Genomic DNA, 21933 nt, shown 5'->3' with positions numbered 1-21933 from the left:
CAGTAAAATAAAAATTGTATAGGGTTAGAGGTTCTTATTCTTGGACCACTTGGGGGAGTCGATTTATTGTAAGGGGGTGGAGTAAAATTTTAAAATAAATAAATGAAGTAAAACTGTACTAAATTCTGTGTACACGGGTAAATACTTTCCAAAGTTACCACCTAGTATTCAAAAATTTGTTGAGGTCCTTGTGAGAAACCTTTCACGGCAAATTCTCCTTAAACTCCATTAAATTAGTTTAAAGTATTGAAAAAGTGAGTTCAAGCCTAGAGTGAACTATGAAGTTTCATAGTCATGATTTTTTTTTTCCAAATGATCAAAATGCAGTCAAATTACGCAGGATTACTCAATAAGGAAGTAATCCTGCGTATTTTATGATTATATATGCTCATAAAATAAGTCTAAAAAAAGCCATGTCATGTCTATTTTCTTAAATATCTGTGTCCATTTTCAGAAACACGCATTTCGAGCTGGGTAGATTTTCGTAAACACGCATTTTGAATTATGTTCATTTTCTTAAACACGCATTTCAAGCTGTACCCATCTTCGTAAACACACATTTTGAGTTATATATAGACTTAAAAACTCACTGACGAGTGACTCAGCTAGTTCGAAAACCACTAGAACAGGGGGAGAGACGATATTGATTTAAAAAATATACTTAATTTATAATTTTTTTTAAAAATAAAAATATAAAAAATGAGGTGTTTTTTCCTGTCGGATTATTTCTTTATTGAAGCAATTATTTTACATCGGAAAGGCCCTCTAAAAATACTTTTTAACTATTTAAAACTTGATTATAAAAGTACATTATGACTTCTTCTAAAAATGTAGAAGTGTACAATTCACTTACTAAAAATTTAGTTTGCTTAAACGATTCTTTAAAATCATATTTAAATGCTTTCTGAATAGATTTAAAATCTAACTTGATAAAATTAAACTAAGTTGAAAAATTAATAAACTCATTTATTTAACTTGGCATAAATGAGGTATAGGAAAAAGATTAATGTTTTCAGCAAAGCTGCAATATCATTCGAAAAAGTAGGTCAGGATAGAAGGATGTATTCCGGATTCTGACTTAAGAGCATATTCTGGAAAGAAATTCTGTCCGAAAACATGATATATCATCAGTAAGATTTATTTCATAATGCTTTTACCTCGTCTTGCTGAAATGATGCCTCATTTATTTCCTGCTTTTTAAGTAGCCATTATGCAGGTTTCAAAATAAAATGTTTGACCATAATGTTCATACTTAAGTATAATTAAGGATGTTGAGTTTACGGAAATAAATTTTATTTTTAGTAGCATGGCGAAAGTTGGGCTGTAGAAGAAGTGAAGAGTTTTATGGAAGAACATTTTAAAAACATTCGAATTTCGGGGATTAAGCATATGCTCAGCTAAAAGTGCAGAATTTATTTCGCTAAATCAATAGAGCAGTCAATAGATCTTCGTTATCTTCAAAAAATACGGGTGAATACAATGGAAAAATAAAATGAACCTTTCTTCCTTTTATTCGCTGCCTTTCTTTCTGTGTCAGCAATAGTTTCCGTTATTTTATTACATTGAGTATCTAATATTTATACCTCTAGCTTAGCGAAACATGATTAATCTTTAGCTTTAACTCTTGCTCTTTTGAAAATAAATTTGTCTGAATAATATATCTGAATTTTGCATTTTAAAAGAAGATACATCCCCCCCCAACACACAAAAAAAAAGTCCAAAAAATATATTACCACATTTTAGAGAAGGAAACACAAACTCTAATGTACATAGCACACATTTTAATGCTTTAAAAAACTTACTTTACTTTAAAAATTGTGAAACAGAATTTAAAATTTTGATTATTATAGTAATTTCGATTTACAGAAATTTTTCTTGCGCTTTTGAAAATAAATCTGTCAGAATAATGTATATAAATTGTGTTCTTTAATGATGTATACAAATTGCATTTTTAAAGATGATGCATTTGCCGAAAAAAGTTGAGAAAAATATATTAGCACATTTTAGAGGATAAAAATAAACATAAACGCTTAAGTAGATAAGCACACATTTTTATGCTTAAAATGTTACTTTACTTTAAAGATTGTGAAACAGAATTTAAAATTTTGATTTATAATAAATTTTTAAAAGATGCTTTAAAAATGAATATAATAAATATCTAATAAATTTGAAAGATGCTTTAAAAATAAAGATACGAATCTTATTAGCTATTGGATACATTTGTCCTTTATCCATTAGTAACACTAAATGCTGTATAAAAGTGCAAAATATCAAACTGCAAGCAAATTTTGAGAAAATTACTCAGTATAGAAGCCATAATTTGTTTGCTTTTTGTAATTTCGAAAGCATTTTTAGGCTTCATGGCTTACTCTAGGTTTAGTTAACTCACTTCTCTCTAAACTTTTTCCTAAACTAAGCAAAATTTAAGATTTTTCCATGGTAGCGGCTTCTTAATTAATGATAATAACCCCAATAGCTTTAAACCTTAATTAGCCTACCAATCACCATAATTTGTATTTGCTCGATTACGAATTTTCGAACAAGATCTGACGTGCAGTACGACAAAAAAAAAAAGAAAAGAAATAAATAAATAAATAAAATGACTGATTTTGTTTTACAAGTTTCGCATGATGCTATGGTTACCTAGTACAGCAGGTTTCACATAGTTTTCCACTAGCAGAACTAGATTGCTTTGCACATAATATAATAAAATTACGGACTATTTTTTAATAAGAATTTATAAATGAAGAACTTACCACCCAAGGCTTATCTTGAAAATTATAGAGGCTGTGTAATGAATTAACACTAGGTACACCACCATATTTAAATCCTAGTAAAAGATTTCGGTAGTCATCGTGACCAGCATCTCGTATATGTTGGCGAATTAATAAAAAGTCAGGCCGAAATGATCTACAAATAAACGAAACACTCGTATCTTTATACATAAATATTAAACAGATACAAAAACTGTATTTTAAAAATTAAAGTTAAGATATCTCAAATATTACTTACCGATTGTGTGAAGATATGTACAATGAGCGAAAAGAAACGAAAAATGGACCACCCTGAATAACTTTTGATCTACCGATCAGATCTTCTAGTTGGTTATGGTTCAAGGGGTGACCTCAAATATGCTTATTAATTAGTGTAGACGATATTTTAAGATACGAAAGCAGGCACTAAAACGTACTTAGCTGAATCTTTTAGCAAGGAACATATCCTTTTAGCAAGGGATTCGGACTTCGGACCCTTGAAATATAGGAGGTATCCGATCAAACTATGGTCCCCATAGTTTGATCAGGAGAGCGTTTTAAAATTTGGTCCCTTAATGTTAATTTTACTTTTTGCGTATTTCACTATATCTCGAGAACTTTTTGGTGAATTGATTTTTTTTCTATTTATCTAAATATAATTTCCACACTACAAATAACTATTTATTATATTTTATTATTTTATATATTAATGGCCGGAAATAATTTGAAATGTAAGATATAAAATTTTTTTACATCTTTTTAAGTCATGTAGTTTTACATGGCAAAATACAAAATTTGAGTAAAATCTGTCGAATAGTTTCTGAGAAATTGAATTTCAAAGAAGTCAGGAAATTAAAATTCGATTTCTCAGGAAATATTCGACCCATTTCACTCAAATTTAGTACTTTGCCAAGAAAAATTAGATTCTTTAAAAAGATGTAAGAAATTCTGTTTCTTGCAATTCAAAATATTTTCGATCATTATTAAATAAAATAATAAGAAATAACTAATATTAACGAACAGTTATTTTCTGCCTATGCCCCTATATTTTGGAAGTCTAAATTATGAATCCGTCGAAAAAAAGGTATGTTCTTTCAGACAAAGTACGTTTTTGTGTATGATTTCGTAACTTAAAATATCGTCTGTTCTTATTAATTAGCATATTTGAGGTCAACCCCACTAACGATAAGATTGAGTCCCTAGAACGTGAAGATCCGATCATTAAATCAAAAGTTATTCAGGGTAGTCCATTTTTTTTGGCGCACTATACACAAACATATTAAGACCATTTCCATATATTTTTATAATAACGACAATTAACGGGATCTCTGTTCTTCCAAATGATGGTTTTAACTATACAGAAGTTAATGGGGCATACTTTCTAATCACAAGGTACTTTTTAAGCTTCACTAGCTTTCAAAATTTTGATTCCGTAATAGCTGAAAAAAATAGAAAATAACCTTTTATTTCTCTGTTAGCCTTTTCAACAAAGTATTGTCTTAAAGGAACCATGTTTTCGAAGTTTTTTAATTTTATTTTTCCTTTTTGTACGAAATATTATCATTTGTGCTCCCAGATATACGAAAAAGTACCAAACTCCAAGAAATACCAAAAGATAGAAAAATTTAAAGTTTGAACGGCGAAGAGCTGTAACTATTAACAAATTTGACTTCCTTTCTTTGAAAAATGGAAGATTTTTAAAACTTTTTGCTTTAAAAATTCTCATTTAGAGTTCACCATATGAAAGAATCTCAGAACGCTTTTGAGAAATTTTATTATGATAATAACAATAAAAGATTTATTATAAAAAAAAGCATTTAAAATAAATTATATATGTTTTTTTAAAATAAAAGTGTTGCAGGATTCAAAAACCCTTTTTTTCTTTTTGTTTGAATTCAATATTATTTTTTGGTATGTACAGTTAAGCCATTATTGTGTTAATAAAATCATTGTCGTTTTGAAAACAGCCTTCTGTAAAATCATCCTTGTCTTGTAAACTTTCCTTTAGATCAACTAAAAAAAACCCCAACTCATTTAGATTAGGAAAGCTAAATAAATTAAATTTTTGGAATTTTTCATGAGTTTCCATTCATTGCCGCTATAGCGATAGCTGATAGTGGAAGTAAAAATAAGTCTGCAGCTTATTGCCAACAAATCCCTACATCTGCCGGATTTTCGCTGAGTTAGTGGTATTTTTTTACTTATCATTGGTCAGATTAGGGCTTCTTGTCAAAACATGGGCGTCGATCAGGCCAAAAGTAATGCTAATGTCTAATGGCTTTGTTTACTTTCGCTATCAGTTCTCTCTGAACAGAGACTTTTTTTTCTAATATTTCATTTTTGAAACTGTAAGAGGAATAAATTATTATTACGTATCACAGTTTGATTTTCAATATTTGTATTCCACATAACTCGTATCTATTACTGAACTTTTATTTTTTATTTGGAGACAAATATTTTCTAAAAGTCGGTTAACCTCAGAGCCCTAGTGCCCAGTACATTGAATAACGTTTGGTACGAACTAATTTTTTAGGAAATTAATATTTTTGTTCTATTTGTGTGACTTCACACAGTGACTGTCTATGTAAAAATATAATTAGATTCACCCTCATGGGTCGTTTTAAGTAATACAATTTTGATTTTTTATAATTGTTTAATGAAAAATTATAGAAAAAGGTAAGAAATCTACTTCAATTAATCTTTTTTAACTAGTTTCACAGCGTATAAATATCGTATTAATTGAGTCTAGTAGGTTTTTAGTCAAGACTAAAATGTAAAGAAATAAACCATAAAAATATTCTTTGATATGCAAAAAATACAAAAATCGTTTTAAAAAAATATTTTGTAACATTTATTTCTAATCTACATATTTCTCAGTAAAAATAGCATTTTCTGTCTTCATTTAAAACTTGGATTCTTTAGAAAGAATGTAGAAAATTCATCTGAACACATTTTACACTTTTTCCTATTTAAACATAACATTATATTTTGTGAGCATACGTGTTATAAATAAATAGGGTATTACTCACTTTTAATATATATTTTTAGAATATTTGCTAAAACTGGCATCAAAAATGTACACATTGCGAACCGTAAATTGAAGTTTAAGTTAAAAGCAGATAATCATAATCTAAGAAGTTGTTTTATCCAGGAAAGTTTTGATGCTTCAAGAAATTATTATTTGTTGCAGATGCTAGATGATAATGTAAAAATTCCGTCGTAGAAGTTGAGTGATGTTTTAACCATAAGTTAAAGATGTTGATTGGCGTATTTCCAATTGTCCATATTTTATTCCGGAGTCATGTACGCAAACAATTATTTAACAAAAACCATAAATTGCTTGATAAAGAATCAAATTGTAATAAATAAAAATGCTTTATTTTTGAAATATATGTGAAGCTCTAAATAAAGATTAATCTAAATTTTTAATATAAATATACATTATCAAATTATAAATATGGAAAATAACTCTCAGAGTGTGGCTGCAGGGCTAAGCTCCACAGAACACATCCGTCCAGCAAGAAATCAAAAATGCAAGTGTCATTTAACGTAGTTTTCGTCAAGGAAAGTTAAAGAATCCGTGTATCGGCTATTAATTAATTAAATTTAATGCCAGGACTCCTTTTCTTAGCCTTACGCATTCAAACGTATTGGCGAAAAGAAAGTGTGAAAAATAATAGCGAATTTTAATGAAATCAAAACGTTTGGCAACCATTTCGAATTCTATGCTAATGTTTTAGACAGATGTAGAGGGAATCACTAAAAATAAATTTTATTCTACACTCAATTCAAGGTTGTGGTATAAAAAAATTATTGATTATATTAATGATTTTTATTTATTGGAAAAGGATTAAATGAGGATGTAATTTTGTTTTTAAATGTTTGAAATATGCTATGCATATTTCGGCATGACTGAGATCATTCACAGAAATGCAAGAATTAATGATCTGAGGAGAATGAAACTTGTTAAAAAGTAATCCTCGGACAAACCTCTTTTTTTCTAATTCTGTTTATACCATGATTAACCTCGATGACGAATAATTTGATAATGATTTTGTTTGTTTTTTTCTCACTTAAAATCACCATTAGCTGCCCCTAATATCAATAATTATATTTGTTTTTAGTTTTAAAAAGAATTTACAAAAATTATACATTTAGGTAATAATAAAGGAACACCGCATTTCTCAAATGCAATACACTTGTTAATTGTTAACAAAAATACTTACCTTACAACTTTAGTTCCATTTCTGTTTACAACCATACTAACAGTGGCTCCTGTTTCACTATTCACAGATAAGTTGATATCTTTAAATTCAGCCTAAATAAATAAATAATTAAAAAATTATTTTACAATTGAAAAGTGCGCTTTTTCGAAAAGCAAAGTTACATCTCGTATTAGTAAAATATAATTGCATATTTCGTGTCTCTTAAGTAATCTTTTTAGATTACCCCTCGAGGTTGTTTGACATTTTTACATTAAGATTCGTTTGATTAATAGATCATATAAATCCGATTCTCATTAATTAGGAAACGCGTTGTGAAAAATGAAACACCCAGTGGATATTTACAAAAATTTTTACTTTTTATTGAAGCTATAGGAATACTACAGCCAAAATGTAATCAATTTGTATTTCTATTGACAACCTAGAATAAACATAGGATTGGTAAGATTTTTATGATTTTTGAAAGAGTTGCTCTTATGATATTAAAGATAACGATAACAGAAAAAGAGCCAAAATCTATTTCGTATGGTAAATAAAAGTTGATTATAATTTTATTTAATAGCGTTAATATTCACAAACTTGATGAAAATTACCTAAACACTAGTTGCATTTATAATTAGAAGGATTTCTAAATTTTAAAATAAATTTTTAAAGAAGCAGTTCACTCTCATAGAAGCTGAAAGAAAAACCTAAGCCTAATTGCGGAAGTAGGTTCTTTTTTTCTTCATAGTTTTTTCAATTATGTTTTCAACTTTTTTTTAACTTAATGCTTTCTAAATAAAAATTTACTATAAATATACTCTAGGGATTTATAATTTCTATATCGAAAGTTCTGCATTAAATGAATGCTTTCTGGTACATATTTATGTCTTCAAATAGATTTTATTAATTAAATTATTCTAAGACTTTTTTAATGTATTGCTTCTGGAGCTTGAGTACCATTTGTATTGTTCTAAATGAGACCCTATATTAAGAAGATGAAGAAAAAAAGAAATGACTTTTCTTTTTATTTGAAAAATATTTTGCTTCCTCTGTTAATGTCATTGACTGACAAATAAACATTCGAAACAAATTGTCTGCTGTATATTGAAAGGAATTGAATTAAATTTAAAACAAAACTCTGCAATTTGAATAAAGAAAGCTCTCCTTTTTCTGAATATTTTTGGAAAGCTTACGTAGAATTATTTTGATTTTTATTAGGTTTTAATTTCAAATTATTTCAAGCATAAACTATTACTTTTAATGCTGAAAATTGTGGTCTACAAATTATGAATTTTTGATTATAACAATAGGTATGATAATTTTAGGTATGATATTACGAGCAGATATAAATGTCAGATATAAATAAAAAAAATGTATCAGTAGTTTTCTTAAAGTATGAATGAAAACAAGGTTTTCGACTGTGTAATGAAAGCAAATAATTGTTTCTATCAATCACTTCCGCTTATATGTATATAATAAACTATTCCAACTAAACGATTCAAATCTAAACAGTATTTCGATTAAACCACCTAATCAGCTATTTGAAAATTTCTGAAAATCATGATGTCTAATCTATTAGAGCTATTAGGTATGCTATATGTGTTAGACATGTTATATGCACTATCAGGCATGAGCTAAAAATGCAAATGATGCTTTACATTTTCAATAAATGTAAATACCATTAGTGTTAATTTTTGAACTAATTATTTTTATTTTATGAATGTATAACACATTATTAGAATTATTTGTAGCTCTATTTTGTCTACTTTGAACAAATAGAACGCATTCCGGAGAATTATATCTTGTTAAAGCTGTACTTTTTCCATTGACTTTAAAGTCTCTTTATTTTTATACGAAAAAAGTACAAGACTCCATCAAACTTTATTTTCAAAAAATGTTCAGAATCTAACTCATTGCAATATATATCACGACCATGCAAATTTAATGATTCTTATAGAAACCCTTATAGATACCTGAACTACATAAAAGATTCACTATAAAAATATTCAAAGCTGTTCTATTTGTTAGATTCAAAGACGTCTATTAAAGTTGAATCACATAGTGATAAGATAAGCTATTCGTTACTTTTTTTATCCCATTTTGACAGCCCTTAATCTCTTGTAGGAAAAGTGGGATTTGAAAAATGTTAAACGATATTATAAAATGTCGAACAAAAAGTTTCTTTTTTCAAAATTTGAAACGCCTCTTTCTCATATTTTTTAAATTAAATAAAAGCTTTTGAAATATGTTATCACATTTATGCTAGTTCCTCTCACTTTTGACAAAACTGATTGAAAAAATAACTGTTCTTTAATTTTTTATAAATATGATAGTTTTTATTCGAAGCACTTCTTTAAAATAATATTTTTATAAGCTGTGCAGACACGTTTTATTTAATGCTATTCTAAAAATGTTTATTATTTAGATTTTAATCAGAACTTGTTAATAAATTCAAGCCTTTAGTTAGTTGAATGCTAGTAGAGTTTCACTCTAATGAATTATAGGGTGCAAATAATAAAAAAGAAGCAAAACAGGAATTTTTATTATGCAAACATTATATGGAGAGCAAGAAGCCACATAATTAAAGATGGAAGCGCTTTACTCTCAAAAGATAGGAAAATTTTTAGTTCTTGTTGTTTCTAATCCACTTGCCACACGGGCAAGCCTGCTTGGTGAAAACGAGCAAATGTTTAAGGCAGAGTATGCGTTTCTTGCTTTTCAGTGGCGCCATCTATGGCCAAGAATTTTACTTCTGCCACACCATACATCGCACCCGTTTATAGGGCGGACCCATTCATACATCCATTCATTCATCCACAAATCGTAATTTTGACCTGAATCAGAGAACGATCAATCTCCAATCCAGTACCCCCAGTGGTATTGATTGGAAAACTTCTTTAAACAAGTCCGATGAACTCTTAACACAAAAAGGGAATTATAATGTCTTATAACTCGTTCAAAGGATTTCTTCAGTTCTCACGGTTGAATAATGGAAAAATTTAAAATATTAATTCAGATAAAGAAATAACATAATAAAACTTCGTAAAGTTTCTGTTACATCCCGCTCTCCAAAATATGAATTACCATCTAAAAAATTAAAGAAAAAAATTGCAATTTACTCGCAACACTTTCCCTTTGGAAACGCACAACTAACAAGAAAAGACTAAAATTTGTAATATTACCATGCAATCAATATATAAAAGTAATATGAATGATTAAAAACAAGCAAAAAATTTAACACAATAAAAATGTTGTAGAAAAATAAATCTATAGTAGCGCTACTAATAAATTGAAGAACTTGATCTTCATTTTTAAGAGTTTTTATGACTTCCCTACAGTCATTTGTTTGGAGTGTACAATAAATGCTTTTCATTAAGAAATATTATTTTTCATTATAGCACAGTCCAAATCAATTTTTCAATTAAAATGGATAATGGATATTCAAATATTTCAAAAAAATGAAAATATGAAATATAAAAAAACAGTTGACATATGTTGTTAAAGAAAAAAAATGCAATATTCAGTATTGTTCACTTTGTTTTGTTTTTTAAAAAAAAACGACACAGTGGTCGTGATTCTGAAGTTTAGGACTTTAATATTTTTAGGAAAAATTTTACTGGTTAAGGGGCTGCTATTTCCAAAAGGAGGAAAACAGTCCAAATCTTATCAATTTTGTGCCGGAGGATTCTAGTTTCAAATAAAAGAAGTATATTATAAAAAATTTATATTTCTGTTGTGTTGACCACAAACAAAGAATGAAAAATGGACATCGCCCCTTATCTTTCCGTCAGATTACGGTAAACGCTAAACTCTAAGGAAATTTGAAGGGTCGAATCTTTCAGAAAAAGGGACAACACGTTTGTCCAAACCATGCTTTTTTGACAGCTCATATTCAATATTATTTTCAAAGTTGACTTAATTTCACATATAAAAATGAAAAACCATTAAAGTATTACATATTAGATACACATCAAATGTAAAATAAATTTTAAAATAATTCTATTTTTTTTATTAATAAACCGTATTAGTATTTAAATTAGAGCATTTATTGCTTTCGATATTATTATTGATTAATATTATTATTGAGACTATTGAGATAACTTTAGTTTGTTAGGTGAGTGGTACCTTCGCAATTTTGATATATGAACTAGGTCTGTATATTCTTTATTATAATAATTCTTTTTATTTATTTCGTAAATAACATAAATTTTTTTTCAAGAATTGTATATGGACCTTGTTTATATTTAGTTAACCCTTTATCCGGAACAATTGTATTAAATTTAGAGATATCTAAAGTAATATTACTTGATTACCAACTCCTTTAGGCCCTTCATTATACACTCCTCAAAATTTTTTCCTGTCGCAATTAGAAGAGTCTTCATTTAAATCAGTCTAAGATGAAATCAGATACAATGAATGATGCTTCTTTCAAGTATGAATATGAGAATGTTCGTAATTATCTTTCCGTAACGGGAATTCAGAACTTTTTTCCCTCTCTCTCCGATGTTTTTTGTTTTCATTTCTTTTTGGAAATTTATTCATCTTGTTTGGACTCAATAGTTTTTATTCATCGTTTCATACAGTAGTTTCTGTCTTTCTTTTCGCACATTTTTGCACGTACGGAAAATTAATTTCTTAATATGTGCCTTTTGATTCCCACAGTTTAAAATCCTGCTTGTGATAACAGTGTGTCTGAGTAACAGACAAAATAAATGTTTTTATTAGGTTATCCTTGTATGGAGAGGAAGAAACCGAAAAATCCCAAATTGAAGTCCCAAAAGCTAGGGTTAATATTTCAAACAAGTCCCGATGAAGTTCCATGCAAATGCTTTATAGGGAATTGTTTTTTAGTGTAAATAACACTAAACATATCATAATTGGTCAAAATACAGTTTACATATTGTATTGTATTTTATTGTTAAGTGTTGGTATTTTTAGTGTTAAAAAGAATTATTGTTAAAATTAATTAAAAAGCAAAAAATGAAATGAATGAGAATGAGAGAAAAAAGTCTATAAATAGCTTTCAAACTGCGCATGGAATAAAAATCATTGCAACTAGTTTTTCCTTAAGCAATATTGCAAAATATTTCGTTTTTACACTTTAAATTTATTCCCCTTTATAATTTCGATGTAAAACTTTTCATATTATTTCTAAAGTTGTCATAAAATGACGAAAATATTGTTAATTTTAAAATTATTATATTTTTTTTTTGTGGTGAAAACAGTTTGAAATAATTATAGTGGTTCTACACTATAAAATCAATACTTGTTACAGTAAATGTGCAAACACGTTATACCATTTATTTCATCCATATAAGCGATACATTGCTTACGTGCCTCACGAATATAAAATACACTACCGAAAACAAAAGTGCATATCTATTGAAAGATATAAAAATAATTTACAGCGCTTTAGTACTTTTAAAGCAGCGACTAACCTCTACGAGGTAGAAGTACACACGCACTGAAAGGTTTCGGTACACGTGCATCGTTTTACACGTATTTCATTTCTGGCATATGCTTCCCACGGCCGTTGTCAGTTCAATACTTTTCGTTGCGAGATCACAATTTTTTTAAAAAACATCCGCTTATGGTTAATATGAATTAAGCGCATTGAATGGGAGTTGTGAAATCACCAGATGCGGTTGACGTCAGCATGTTTGATATTAAGGTTATATTATTTGTCTGTCATCATTATTACATATAAGAGTTTTTCTGTCATAAAACACGACGCGGTTTGAAGAATAATATGGTTCACCTATATTAACCAGTGCTGATTATGAAACGCGTAAAATATCAAAATGTGTCATTAACTTGAATGCACTGTATCACTTAATACATGCATTAATAAAGAGTATACAGATAAAAAGGAACATATTGATTGTATCTTTGAAATATCAATTAGCGGTACATGAGTGTCGATAAAAGATTCTACCTCTTAAATCAGATGGGTCGTTTTTAGAGTGTACTCATATATTATAGGTTTCTGAAAAAGCAAAATATTATAAAAATATCTAACGACAAAAACACTATTGAGTAATAATCCTTTTCATTGATAACTACGACGTAGCAAAGTTCATACAAAGGATCTAGTTTACTACAAGTAGTTACCCACACTTCCAATGAGTGCTATAACTGTGTTATCAGGATTTAAATATTTAAAATAAATTCCAATTTACGCAACCCATTTAAAGTTTAGAAACTAGCTTAATCAAATGGGTAAATTTTAGGAGAAACTTAGTAAATATATAATACTATCTTTGCAATGGTTACTTTTCGTGAATAGCTTAATCAGTCAAAACATTAAAGGATTCAAGAAACTTAAAACTTACGTAACAGATTTAATGTAATGTTGCAGGCGCATAGAAGTTCGATGCAGATTCAATTTTAATTACCATAACCGTGTGGTAGTACCTGGAAGAATGTGTGATTTGCATTTTAATTGAAACTTGGTTGGAGAACACTTAGTGATGCAAGTGACTGATTCCGTCCATCAAGAGAAGTTGTTTGCATTTCCGTCAGGATTTAAACTTCTCTTCGACAGACTTCCGTTATTATTGTAACTGCTTGTAAATTTACTTTAACGACGTCACTTTAATTCGTTGTGGTCAACTTAAACAATTTTCTGTCATCGTAACTTAAATTTTTAAATACAATTATTTATTTCCATAAAATAAGCCATAAGGTTTTTCAAAATCCGCATAAGTAATTTTTAGGGAAAATACAGGCTTTAAATAAAAATATGCGTTTTTACTGATTCATATTGTTTTTAATTTATTGTTAGAGATGGCGAACCTTTTTCAATCACTGTGACACTTAAATTTCGGTTTTCTGTTTTCAAATTGATAATGCGTCACTAGGTATTATTTCTTAAATAAAAAAAAATTAAATCGTTGTACTTTGATTTAAAACTGTTTAATTACAATGTGTAACTATATTTGTACTTTAGTTATGATCTTACTTCAAATAAAGATCGAATGAATAGTATTTTGAATATATTTCAGTTTAATATTTAGCTAGGGTAAAATATCCTAAAGCGGACACCCTATATGGTTAGCAATAAAATAAATATGGGGTAATAATTACAAGTGTTCTGAATCTTTGTTATACTATCAAAAGTTAGATGCATAATTCAATGAAGGGGAACAACAGAGTAGAAAACTGAAAAAAGAAGGTTTTTTTAAATGAATTTTGCTACAATTTAATACTTTTTTTTTATCTTATTCTACTTATTTTAATCTTCATTTTATCATGTTACAAATGCAAAAAGTTTAGAAATTACCGCTTATGTAATATAATGTTTGTAACTTATTTTTTAAATTATCCATAACATGCTATACTGCCGTGCAATTGAAAAAAAAAACAACGTGCTTCATGATAGATTCCGAGAAAAGAGACAGACTTGAGAACTTTTTTCTTTCTATTGCTAATGCTATGAGCGCTAAAATAGAATTTCAGAAAACTCATATGACAGAATTTATTTCTGAAAAGAATGTTTTTGCACACACAGCATGCTGTTTTTCATACAAAGATGCCAAATATATAAAAATCTCAATTTGAATTTTTTTGTCACTAACGTTGACTTTTACATTGCATGGCAGTATTCTCATACGTTGAAAAACATCTTCCAAATTTGATTCCGTTCTGATTTTTTTTAAACTACGCGAATCTAGTTTTCATTGCACCTAGAACTTTTTTAGAAATATTTTTTTCTCACAAAATTGTGGTGTTTGAAAAAAAAAAATTAAAGAATGACACGAAATAAGTTACATAAGTCAACCCAATTTAAAAATTCTTACGTGCTACGAAAAATATATTTATTGTTAATATTGAGTCTACATTTGAAATAAATCATTTGAAAATTGTACTAGCAAGAGATACAGCATGTGAGAGAGACATAGTTTCGAATAAATTGAGTTAAAAATTATGCGGTCAATAATCCATATAAATATATAAAATTTTGCAACGAACTATAATGCATCAATATCAGATGTATACGTTGTTTCCTCTCCATCATTTTCAGTAGTTGCCAGTGCTAGTCTAGCATTTTTTTTTAATCGATCGCATGCGACGCCTCATGTGTTTTTAGAATAGCAGCCGAAATTCTGCGGCCATTTTTTATTTGAGCATATTTTTTGGCTGCTGGGTCTACATTTATTTCTAATTAATACTAAACTGTCAATAAACCTTTGCAACTTTCATTAAAATTATTACAGCAATTATTTATATTGAAAGTACCATTAATTCTTTTTCTTAGCTCTAATTTAAACAAATTATTTCAGTAAAAAAGTTAAATGATAGTATTTTATTAATATGTTTTGATGAGTGTGAGCAAATTCATTAATTAACCGAGCGCAGAAGGTCACTTGTTTATACGTGCCACAGCGCTTCGCGTGCCGACATGTTAAACTGTACTTCTTAAATTTTTGCGAAAATTAGTTCAATATTTTGGTATAATAATTTTAAAAGAATAGTCTATGGAAAAATGCAGTATTTTGTTTTGAAAAATTTATTGCGCTGTTCCGCTTAACTATTTACAAATATTATTATTATTATTTATTAATATTTTTTCGATGGCCTTATCTATAAAATGTTTCAACTAAGCTTTTCAAAATACTTTAATTTATTTTTGCAAACTTACACTTCATTATATTATACTGAAAAAATCTGTGCATTTAATCCCATTTAAGTTGTTGAACCTTATCAGTCATGTGATTTATATTTGGGTCATAACATGTCTTTAATAACACTCACAAGATTCATTTAAACAAGGTGAGTGTTTTTCAGACGTTTATATGGCATTAAATGTTAAAGTGCAACATTGTGCAAACTAACTATTGCATTTTTTTCTTCATAATTTGAAACTTAGTTTGGGCTTAACATCTTTCCAAGAAAGTTCTTTGCTATGATATTTATGTCCTGGAAAATGTCAGTCATAATAGCACCCAAAATCGTACTTGTTTCTAAATCCGCCCTTAGTATTTTGGAAATGTTGCTCTTAGTGACTTTTCGTGGGAAATATATGTTGGGTACGCGTGCCATAGCTTCCCCATCTCTGGTAACTACGGAATAGTATATGGGATAAATCATTTCCATAGTTTTTTGCTTGGAACATACACACTCTTTCGTAATATTCGCTGTAACTGTTTTGCATAAATGGCGCTGAATTCCGTTTGTACAGCGCTTAACTTTTTCTCTTCAAGACAGACGTGTTTGCTGGCTTATTGAAATAAACCTTGGAAAAAAAAGTTCAGTGGCATTAAATTACATAATCTTGAGAGCAATTTCGGGCAACAAAATGGGAAATTGCCTAACCAGGGAATGACTTAACAATAAAAACACGTTGTTCTTTCGCGTGCGTAGCGTTCAATTTGATTTAAATTAATCCTTACTTTCGTAACAAATTTTGTTAGTCCATCATTTACAGCATAAAAAAATTGTCATTTGAAAATCTTTACTTCATGAATGTTTTGCCAAAGGAATAAATTTAAGGACCTGCTGGAATCCATTTTTATAATGATCTGAAATCCCATATAATTATGATTTCTCAGGGAAGGAACTTTTGTCATAAATCATAGTTGTGTTTAGATTTTTGAAATCAGATGTTGTGATCTATTTATGTGGCAATCAATAAATTATTTTTTCCGATCGCAATTCAACAAAATATCTTGTTCTCAAATTACACTCAGGTTGTACCGTGACTTTTGGTACAAGTTTGGTTTTTGGTTCTAGTTATTAGAGCGTATGAAAGATTGTATCCCAAAAAACTTCTTTCCCTCCGAAAATTTCAAATCTAGCTATAATGAGGTAGCATATTAACCTCTTTTTTCATCAACTTTAGATCTTCGGGATTGTGATCTAAAATTTCCTTTTTATGATCAAAAACGTACATTTTAAACTCTTTCAAAAGTATGCATACAAAACAAATTTTAATTATTTTAGGTAAAATTATTAAGTCTAGAAAGCAAAGTAACAGTTAAGTAAAATTTTGGTCACCCAGAATCTAAATGAAAACTACTTTCTTACGACTCAAAATTCAGAAATTTGAAAAAAGAATTGTTTTTCTCCCTATTGTATATTATAAAATTTTCCATTTGTTTGAAAAGAAAATCAGATTCAAAGAAACAAAGATCGAAAGTTTTGTAACATAATTTTCAAATAAAGTCGTTGCCCGCAAACAATTCAAATTGAAAATAAAACTCTATAAATGTTTTCCACTCATGGAGTAGAGTAGACAAATCCGTTAAACCGAGTCTTGTTCTGCTCTTTCGTAAATCAATATCTGTAGGAGACACACACCAACTCATTTAGCTTTTCGTAGACAGGTTGGAAACGGGACGATATTGCAGAATAATGGTCCCCACTTCCCTGAGGGCATTCTGGAGAAGTTCTTTTTTCTTTCGAGAGTTTTTTTCCCACTCAGTGAACTATTTCAAATAGGCGAATAACTGAGGCGAAACATACATTTAACAGACATGGATATTCGAAATGGATTTGACGCAATTATTTTCATTTTAAGTTACGGATTATTGGTTGATTAATTATGTTTCTTATTTAGTATTAACAGTGTTATTTGATACAAATCATAAATTTTTTTTAATTAGTTTTTTTCTACTGAGGCGAAACATACATTTAACAGACATGGATATTCGAAATGGATTTGACGCAATTATTTTCATTTTAAGTTACGGATTATTGGTTGATTAATTATGTTTCTTATTTAGTATTAGCAGTGTTATTTGATATAAATCATAAATTTTTTTTAATTAGTTTTTTTCTACTGAGGCGAAACATACATTTAACAGACATGGATATTCGGAAATGGATTTGACGCAATTTTTTTCATTTTAAGTTACGGATTATTGGTTGATTAATTATGTTTCTTATTTAGTATTAACAGTGTTATTTGATACAAATCATAAATTTTTTTTAATTAGTTTTTTTCTACTGAGGCGAAACATACATTTAACAGACATGGATATTCGGAAATGGATTTGACGCAATTATTTTCATTTTAAGTTACGGATTATTGGTTGATTAATTATGTTTCTTATTTAGTATTAACAGTGTTATTTGATACAAATCATAAATTTTTTTTAATTAGTTTTTTTCTACTGAGGCGAAACATACATTTAACAGACATGGATATTCGGAAATGGATTTGACGCAATTATTTTCATTTTAAGTTACGGATTATTGGTTGATTAATTATGTTTCTTATTTAGTATTAACAGGGTTATTTGATACAAATCATAAATTTTTTTTAATTAGTTTTTTTCTACGTAACTAATAATCTTAAGTACTGCAAACTGTTCTTTTTGTTCTATTTTTTTAAAACTTAGTTATGTTTGATGAGTTGAGCGGAAGAAAATATTTATATATGTTTAAGAAATTTATCTTTGAAAAATATCGAAATAATAAGAATAAAATATTTTTATATTAGGAAGCTGTATATCTCTGGTTGGTTGGTTGGCTCTAATGCCACTTGTCATACGGGAAAGCCTGCTTGGTGAAAACGAGCAAATTTAAGGCACAGAGTGTGTGATTCTTGTTTTTCAGTGGTGCCATCTATGGCCAAGAATTTGATTTCTACCACACCATACGTCACACCTGTTTATAAGGCGGACCCATTCATGCATTCATCCATAGATCGTAATTTTGACCTAAATCAGAGAGCGATCGATCTCCAATCCTGTACCCCCAGAGGTATTGATTTGTTATGGAAACATGGAGGACTTTGTAACCCGACAGACGTAACGTGTACCAGTCCCCATTTACTATACGGGGAGTCTTCGACCGGCGGGGTTCGAACCCACGAACTCTCGGATATGGGCTCAGCGCCCTATCGACCAGGCTACCAGGAAGGTGTTTAAGCTGATCATACTATTTTTATTAAAAGTATTTCCGTAATACCCCATTGTGGGTCAGGGAGATCACAGAGGTTATGGCTTTACAATTTCCAGACTAACAGCATAATGATGGTAGTGTGGTCACTAGTAAGCTTTTATTTTCCAAAAAAGCTGGTACCCATAGATATGAAGCTGGTTTCAATGCAAATTTCTATGACTAATAGGCTTCAAGGCAAAACCGACGGCAGAATCCTTGTAGTTCACACAATCAAATAGATTCCTAAAAGCAAATCAATTGCATTTAATTTCGTGTAATTTTTTTATCGAGTGTTGTAGGACACACGACATACCGTGTTATGCTTGGCAACCACATTTAGATTTACCAAGTTCATAATGTTTTGTGGTATGTATTTGGTCACCACTCAATTTTCTAGCTCACCTAGGACCAAGACATTTATAGTTAGTGAAGCTCTCTATTCTTTACAAAGCTTTTTATAACATTAATGAGTAGTAGGATAATTTCCTGACCCAGTTTTTTAACTATTCTTTTCGTGAAAGAATCAAATAATGTGCAACTGAGCTAAAAAATATTGAAGCATATTTTTAACTAAATATTCACTGGTATTGGGATCACTAAATTACGCTTAATCCAAGGGTTAAGCTCTTTATTTATGTTACACACATATATAGAAATTGAATTATCATTTTCCTTCAAAAGGCTTTCTTAATGCGTTTGATTGTGCTGTTAATAATAAGGAACTTTATAATTTAATAACTGTGTATTATGCATACTAGCCAATAATTTCATATAATATTAACAGTTCTATAGAATTATAAGTTTTATTCGATTACCTGGTCACGAATTATTAATTTGTTACTGGCTATTTTGGTTTAAACTAGTGAACGTAATATTATTGTCTTACAGGGGCATGCGAATGTTTTTAAAACATAAGGTTGTTTTGAATGTCAGTCAAATAATTTTCCTTTTATTTTTATTGCTATCAAATAAAAATAATAAAGAAAGAAACTCACAAAATATTTTTGCATGCCACAATACATTCCTGTTATTCTAGATAGTACTTTAAACAACTGATTCTTGTGAATGATCAGTAACAGTAATACAATTGATATAAGTAATAATATTCGTCAGAGTTTGATACCATGCAAAATAACCAGATAAAGTGATACATATTTCAGAAATTAAATCTTTTTAAGCAAATAAAATTATGCAGATTCTTTAAACGGGTTATTATACAAATGAAACAATTTATAAACTAATTTTTTTCTAAAATAAATTACATAAAAACATAAACTGATGAAAACTAGACGTTCAAATGTAAATCAAACTGGGGTTTAAACTGCTTTGTCTACTGAGCAACAAAATTTACTTTTCTGTTATCTATAAGTTTGTGGAATTATTGATAATTTTTAATCCATTTATGAGTATTCTTTATCCAGAAATTTTAAATGAATTACGGTAACATAAACACAAAATTAAGTTCGATGAAATCTGACAAAAAAAAAAGAAAAATAATAAATAAATATTCAGTATTTATAATAAATGTATACTGAATGTAAACATTATCCGATTATGTGAGAAATAATAATAATATTTAACAATTATTTCAGACATTTACAAAAGCGAATATGTAAATAATAACATTTACCAATAATAAAATATTTTTTATATGTGATAATAAAAATATGCTGTTAATAAAGAAGTTTTTTTGCTCAAATTTTACGAAAATTGAAGAATTATAGGCACCCGCAGAATTACGTATTTTTTTTAAGAAATTGCTATGGTACCTTTGCCATTTATCTATGTTATAGATCTTGGCCAAAGGATACTCTGAGCTCTTTGTTCGCCAAGATCATCTGATCCGTGTGTAATTTAATGAAAACATATAAGAGTTTTTGAAAATATAGGTTGTTCCGGAAAGTTATGTGTTCTTTAGAGTGCTTATCAAAATGAATACGAAAAAGTCACACATAGTGGGGCCTTCAAATTGACGTTGAGGTTATGAAAAAAACGTAAACGATATCAAAATCTGACAAATCAGAATTGAGAAGGCGGGTGAGGAGGAAATCTAAACCTGTTTGCTCTCTGGTTGAAACTTGAAGGTACGTCAATCAACTTCTTTTTGTTTCCTTCGAAAATCTAATAAATTTTGGAATCTCATTTGCCTACCTTTTTCAATTGGGTTATGATAGTGTTGATATTGTAGTTTTGATATGATAGTGTAGTTTGTTTGGGTTATGATAGTGTAGTTTTGATAGTGTTTATGGGTGATTCTCACGAAATATGACAATTTACAGTCTCTTGCTCAAAGATCTAATACTATACTACTAAAAGAACTTCTTTTTTTAAATTTTAATAAATAGCATTGCTGTTAGCATTTTAAAATGACCTTGTACTAGCATCGACTGTTTTATATATCTATAAAATTTAATTGAATTTCAAAATGTCATGTTTTTGGCATGTCACAAACAATATTTCCAATAATCTAGCTTCAAAACTTCGCATAAATTTTTCAATATCTAATTTTTTTATCTCAACCGTTGTAAGCATTTCTAGAGTATACGCAGAGGGTATTATTTACGAAAACTTTGCTTGAAAAAAAATTTTCTGTCAATAATTTGTTTGTCACAAGAAAATCTGTCATTTTCCAGACTACTTTCATTTAGTGGTTTGTAACCAAAACAGATAGCGCCAGCAATCAATATCTTATGTTAATAGATTGATTAGATACCATCCTATCTGAACATGCATGAATAAAGAACCAACCTTCTGGTTCAAAATCTATTTAAAAAAATTTTTCAAGGTGAGTAGGTTTTTATGTTGTCATTTTCCTGTCTTCTTGAAATCATTAATAACATAAACTACATAGATTTATCTGAGTTATTTCAAGAAATCCTGTTGTTTTCTGCGGAATGTAAACGTCTTTGGCCAAAATGTTGAATTAAAGTAAAGTTAAATTCTATAAAATGGCAAATTTGTCATTATCCTGGCTGCCATTTTCCTGGCTTATGAATGCCAGGTCATTGAAGTGTTACCAGAAATTTTTTTAAACAGTATACTGTAAAGAGGGAAAGCAAATATTAACCTAATACCAAGTTTATGTATGA

General features: G+C 28.8%; 1 protein-coding gene across 1 annotated transcript in view; it reads right to left on the bottom strand.

Moving 5' to 3' along the window:
• The window catches only part of Syn (synapsin), a 305997-nt gene that overhangs the window by 148204 nt on the left and 135860 nt on the right, over positions 1-21933 (bottom strand). The window contains exons 6-7 of the mRNA XM_071187941.2: positions 6980-7071; positions 2757-2910 (exon numbers count right to left, since the gene is read on the bottom strand). Of these exons, the coding sequence (XP_071044042.1) occupies positions 2757-2910; positions 6980-7071 (246 nt within the window). The remainder of the gene's footprint in view (positions 1-2756; positions 2911-6979; positions 7072-21933) is intronic.

Source organism: Parasteatoda tepidariorum, chromosome 11, assembly GCF_982258835.1.
Source record: "Parasteatoda tepidariorum strain Cologne lab strain chromosome 11, Ptep-v5.0, whole genome shotgun sequence".
NCBI lineage: Eukaryota > Metazoa > Arthropoda > Arachnida > Araneae > Theridiidae > Parasteatoda > Parasteatoda tepidariorum.
The sequence above is the reverse complement of the archived record's forward strand: the minus strand, read 5'-3'. Positions and strand labels throughout refer to the sequence as shown.